Here is a 5,980-nt window from a genome sequence, read left to right as displayed (position 1 = left end):
AAATCAGGGTTACGTTGCTGACTTGCTTAACACAAAAATGGTGATCAAAGCCAGGTTTCTGTGGGTGCAGGAGTGCCAAGAAGCCCTAAATTCAGGCGGTGAGGCAATGCATGCAGTCGAAGGGCCCTGCAGTCTCTGGCAGTTCAGCAGTTTTTTATCACAGGGTGACCGTGTCATGTCACAACGGTCAAGGGCCGTATCACCCCAGCAGTTTACGGAGGGCTCTGAAGAACAGCTTTCAGATGTTTATGGGGAGCTCACAGGGCAGCAGTAGGCAAGCACACAGTGGTGGCAGAAAACCTAACAGAGAGCAAATAGCATCGCTGGCCAGAGGCGAGGTCAAGCACTCGCTCTCAGAGGAGCGGTGCCAGGCAGGGCAAGGGTCCCACGTGGCTGTCACCGACAGCAAGGACAAATAGGTTAAAGCTGTCGCAATACCATTTTAAAGGCCAGTGGAGGAGCACTGGGGCCAGAGCGGCAGGCCAGGGAAGTAATCTGTACAGCAGCTTTCAAGATAGCACGAGTGAGTCACAATGATTTTTCTCCCCCCTTCCCCCGGGTTTGATAAATGCAATCCAGCAGTAAACCACGCTGCGATGGCTTGCTCAAGAGCGCTGGCTGTGTAGCCAAGCTGTAACAGAGCCATGAGCAAAACAAACCCATGGGCCTCAGCAGTTGTTTGGGGGAGAACCAAGATGTCAGGTTGCAGGCCTCAGTGCCGGAGTGACAGCAGCAGAGCCAGGGAGGGTGATGGACAGCTGGCAGCCGAGGTGCTAAGGCACGAGCACTGAGCTTGGACCAGAGGAAAGTATCTGAAACCGAGAGGGTGATCCGAGTTCTCTGGCCAAATAAACTATTTGTGGTTGACATTGCCCAACAATAGTTTGGATGGGTAAGCGACGGAAATCAAAGGCAGAGGCTTTTCGAATCCCTGTGGAGTAGAGGCAGTCAGAGATCATCCAGGGAGTGCAGCAGAGAAGCAGTTGGGGTGTGGGGGAGACAGCAGAGGCACAAAAGCCCCAGGAAGACAGGGTTTCAGGACGGGAGGACAGTTCAGCTGGGTCCAGGATTTCCGTCTAGCCCTTCAACTTAATCTGCAAATGGCATTAAGAGTCTTTCCTGCTTTAATGGTGGGCAAACACTAAGTTAGGAGCCAACAATCCCTAACTAAATCTCAGTGTTAAAAAGCATTTATTACTCAAAAAGCCTAGGAACAAGTATGTATGGCTATTGGGCCCCTGGGTTGAGTTTTGGAGAGGTTATTTTGGTTACACAAGAGCTGTCTGTGCATGTGCCAGTCCAGTGTTCTGGAACACCAAAACCATTTGTCAGAGAATCCGATGCAAGGGTTGTACAAGTCATCTCACTAGACCTGACGAAATATAAAAAACCTGTTTTCAGTACAAACAGCACATTATCAACATGACACACCAGAAAACTAACCCAGTCTGTGTCACTGAATTGTCACAGGGAGTGAAACAATAGAGAGCAGAAAAGTACCAAACCACATTTATTACAAAAAAAGCAAACTTTTTTTTTCATAGTAACAACAATTTCGATCTGCTTATTGATCCCACAACTAAAAAACCAGGTAAATGCAGGAAGCAAGGCTCACAAAGGAGAGCTGCAGCATGCATCACGCATCTCAGCACCCAAGATGGGTAACACGGGTTATACGCTGCAAATAATTCACGGGGTAACCAGAGGTAACTTAAGCATACCTTACCCAAACTACTACAGTAGTCACCATAACTCCAGTCTTCAACTCAGTAACTTTTCTTCAGAAAAATCTTTGCTGGTACACAGACGTTTAGAGGCTGGTTTTGCTGGAAGAAGGTTAGAAAAGGTAAGTTATTTCATGTTCAGTAAACAGACTTTAACTAAAGCACAAGCCATGTAACACTTATGGGATTTAACAGGAAGACATGAGAGTTAAAATCGGGATTAACAGTCACAAGTGAAAACGGTTACAGCAGTAACAGGGGGTCTTTACTAAATGACAAAGAGGACTTTCAAAAAATCTGTACTGAGCTACATCTTGACCTACATCTCAGTGCTACTCAACAAAATATACTAAGGAAAAAATATAATAAAAATAAGATTCATGGCATTAAAGCTTTATCAAAACCTCTGTTCCTTCAGTTCACAGAAGTGCACGCTGAAAGCCCCCCATCTCCTGCCCTGTCATGTAGTGCAAAGCACAAGATCACTGAAACCAACCAGCTTCTGCAAGTCAAATTCAACTTTAAAGATCTCTAAGGATACCTATTTCTCAACTAAAAAGCGTAGCCTGAACCCCAGGCGCCATGTAGGAGGCTCATCGCTTACCTTCAACAGGGCAGGGCCTCTTGTACAGCACCTCCGCTGGAATCTGGAAACTAATGCACAGCATCTCCTTGCTTGGTGCAACATTTCTAACCAGGTAAGTGGAACAGCGTCCGTCCAAGGAGATTCCCAGCGAGGCTTCAGCTCGTTCTTGAATATCTTTGGCAGGGTCATTGTGTTTGGAGAAACCGTAGCAGTGCACTGTGGGGAGGCTGGCAGTGCTGCATGGCTCTCCGGCCAAGAGGTGCCTGAAAACATCTAGAAATTCAATAGCCAAAGCTGGCAAATTCATGACTATATGAAAGGAGACTTTATGATCTTCTTTCAGAAGCTGGACCTCTTTGCTCAGCTCTTCTCTTACTGGCCCCAGGAGGAAGTCCCTGCCATCCATGTTGAATGCTTTTACTTTTTTGTCGACTTTGTTTAGTTTGCAGTTGTGCAGGAGCCAGCGGTAGGATTCGGGATTGAGATCGTTTGCAAACACGTGGCACTTCTTTTTTGCTGCTGGAATAGCAAAAGGTCCAATCCCAGCAAAGACATCGAAAAGGAAATCACTGGGCTTCAAAAGCTCAATGATACGGCTGTGTTCTGTGGAAAGACGTGGGTTCCAGTAGACTTTAGAAAAGTCCAATTCATATGCAATATTATTTTCTTTGACCTGAAAGTCCAAAACATTTGCTTAAGCCTGCGTGTTCAAATTCCAGGCATGTTTAAGCATTATCTGTAATTAAGACAGCTAAAAAACAAGGTGCTTTATCAAAACATAACATGTACATTGACATTTGTCCCATTAGTACACCCGAATCTTGTATAAACAGATACACTTATCAGAAATAGCCCTAAGGAATGTTCCAGCTGTCAATCCAGATGGCTCACTTATGCATGTCTCAATCACCAGGTGGAAATAAAGCGGCAACTTAAAATGACCATAAAAAAAAAAAGAGTATCTGGGGCTTTCAAGCACTTTGTGGCTGGCTGACAACTCCTTTATTGAAAGCAGACCTTGGGAAGGTGCCTCAAGCCCTCCTTAGTGGGGTCTATATAGTAAATAAGTGTCTGAGAATAATACAGCACAAGAATGGCAACAGTCGGCCAAACTCAAAGCCACTGGGAGCCAATTCTGCGGTCTGAAAAAATACTATATTTTATCTCTCAAAGTGACAGAGTCTGGAAACTGATCCAAGCCCAATCTGTGGGATGACCGCTACCTTATGAACAGGCCTAAAAAGAAACACTATTTATTCAGATGAGAATGGGATGCAAGATAATGGTCACTTTGCACCACCATACTTGAACTGGGTCACTCTGAAGTAACTTCAGATCCAAATCTCAGCATCGTCTACTTTGCCAACAAGCACAGCAAAGGGCGTCTGCACTCCTCGGTGCGCAGCTCAGCGACAGGCTAGATGTGTGCTTAATGAGCTAATACCATCTGCACAATAACTGATAATCACGTTCTGCCTTGATTCAAATGCCTTCTCTGTGCTCGTTCTACCAAGCTATTCATTTTTTTTATTTGGTAATCTAATGTCTTCTCTTCTAGAAGTATAAAACTGCTAACAGTTAGGAAAAATATTTTTCTGGTTGAATCAGTGGCCAAGTTTCCAGCTAAAGACAAGAAACTCTACGTGAAGAATGCCTGGCAGTTACATAGCGCTCTACACCCGAAAAACGTCAAAACAGAGTAGAGATGAGGTTTGTCTTGCTGCTCACAGAAAAGGGAAAAAAAAATAAATAGGCAAAATCTTGCTTAAGTTGCAAAGCTGGCAAGGTTTAAAAACAAAGTCTTATGTTCTATACCAGTCCCTGTACAAGGCTTGGTGAAATTAAGAAACAGCGTTTTTCTTTGATCAAATCTACTAAACATTTTGGCTTTAGAGCGAGAAACACTCCCTGTTACAAGTTTGTAATCGGTATCTCTGTAAAAAACCTTCACTTCAGCTGCTTTTACACATTGTTAAAATCTAGGCTGTGAACTTGAAAGTATACATATCTTTCATGATCTCTATGGTCTTGAATTTGCTCTTGGCAGACCAGGACAAATGACCGTAGAAGCAACTGCCAACACTTGCACTCCAAAAGGAAGGGCACTGTGCCATGGAATTGGTCTTCACAGCATTGGGGTTTTAGCATATTAAATTTAAAACAACAGGGGAAAAACACCAATACCTTGGTTACCAGGTTGCTCTCTCCAGCAAGCACTTCCATTTGAAAATTTCTGTACGTGCTGTCAATAATATTGGTTTTATTCACCACACAGGTGACTCCTGGATTCTTGTCTATTATAACCTGTCCTGAAAGAGAGGGCAAAAGATATTCCAGTTAAGGGACTACAGCCTGTTAACGTTCTACAAGAGATACCACCGCTGCTGTTTACAGTTAAATTGACAAAAGTAAGCATGCATTATTACAACTAACTTCCTCTGATGGTTCAGAGTTGCCATTGTGACATTTTTCTGAGGCAAATACTCCACCCTGATGCAGGGCTCAGTGAAGTGAAACCACAATTACGGTAAGAGAGAACAGTGCCTTAATGTGCACAGCTGCAGCACCAGCACCAGGCTACCTGAAGTCAAAATATAATGCTCAAAAGTCTTCTTTGTACAAGGAATGATTTATCAGTAGAACAAATGTTAAAGTATCTTTATAATAACATCCAAAATACACAAATTACTTTTTCAGGAAGAGTTGTTCAACCTACCAATCAAATGTCTGTACGGTAGCTGATGATCTCTAAGATTCAAATGAGCTATGTGACCAACACGGCTAAATCCAGAGGTGACATCCTGGCCTTCTGGAAGGACTGCTCGTAGGATCTCCTCCGACTTGAAATTCTCATAAGTCAGTTCTAAGTTGTACTTGGACACCTCAGGATAAACATTAAGCTGTTTTAATACCTCTTGCTCCGGTTCTCCTAATGAGAATTCTGGTATTTTGTGAGGATCCAGAATAACAAGTCTATTGTCCTCATCCTCTGGATCCTCAACCACTCGCTTCAGACCAGGACGCTGTAGCACCGTATGTTTTAGGGACTTCAGCAAAGCATTTACAATTTCTTTCTTGACTTTAAGAACTGGAACAACAACTGTCCTTTTAAAAGCTTCTCTGTTGAGTAGTGTCATCCCACGCACATCAGGATGCGGCGAATACAGTTCTAGATTAGCTTTATCCTCTACAGTTTCAGGCATTGTAAAAAAACTATTTTTTTTTACTACTACAAAGAGCCCAGGTATTCTGCCAGAATACTGCGCCAATAACATCCAAACTGCTGGAAATGATGTATTTGAAGCAGCTGTCCTAAAATGATTAGTTTTCAGTAGTCTGGCAGCGTATCCAAATCTCCATAAAGTCCTAGAAGAGAAATTATTCATTTTATAGACATTATGTAATCATTCCATTAAAAAGGCTGCAAATCACATGGATTTGCTGTTCTCTTAAACTAGAATTTCCATCTGTACCAAACAACCCACAATAGTTTAGTAAAGTTCTTTATTATGAATTATATACTACAAATTTCTGTCCTTTTGGAAACGTATTTTTAGACTGAAACATTAACTAACTTTAAGCGGTGAGATAATCCCCTCCTGCCCAAAACCAAAGACCTCTCTTTGTTCTAATAAACGTGATATTAATCCCAGTAAGCCGAATGGAAAAA

At 42.9% G+C, this 5,980-nt stretch overlaps 1 protein-coding gene across 1 annotated transcript; it reads right to left on the bottom strand.

Moving 5' to 3' along the window:
* Window positions 1-1,761: 1,761 nt before the first annotated feature.
* TRMT5 (tRNA methyltransferase 5) lies at window positions 1,762-5,696 on the bottom strand. Its single transcript, XM_009865906.1, has 4 exons — window positions 5,027-5,696; window positions 4,495-4,619; window positions 2,329-2,983; window positions 1,762-1,826 (listed from the first exon to the last, which is right to left on the bottom strand). The coding sequence occupies exons 1-4, from the start codon at window positions 5,694-5,696 to the stop codon at window positions 1,762-1,764; spliced, it is 1,515 nt and encodes a 504-aa protein (XP_009864208.1).
* Window positions 5,697-5,980: the final 284 nt, after the last annotated feature.

Source organism: Apaloderma vittatum, unplaced genomic scaffold, assembly GCF_000703405.1.
Source record: "Apaloderma vittatum isolate BGI_N311 unplaced genomic scaffold, ASM70340v1 scaffold22613, whole genome shotgun sequence".
NCBI lineage: Eukaryota > Metazoa > Chordata > Aves > Trogoniformes > Trogonidae > Apaloderma > Apaloderma vittatum.
This window is presented reverse-complemented; position numbering and strand designations above follow the sequence as displayed.

Bases quoted from the DNA above. Each gene is read 5' to 3' on its own strand.
- TRMT5 (XM_009865906.1), bottom strand. From the start codon at position 5,696: ATGAATAATTTCTCTTCTAGGACTTTATGGAGATTTGGATACGCTGCC. The intron at 2,984-4,494 runs GTATTGGTGTTT...TTGGACTTTCAG, and splicing joins AGAGCAACCTGGTAACCAAG to GTCAAAGAAAATAATATTGC. The intron at 1,827-2,328 runs GTAAGCGATGAG...ACCTTCTTCCAG, and splicing joins GAGGCCCTGCCCTGTTGAAG to CAAAACCAGCCTCTAAACGT.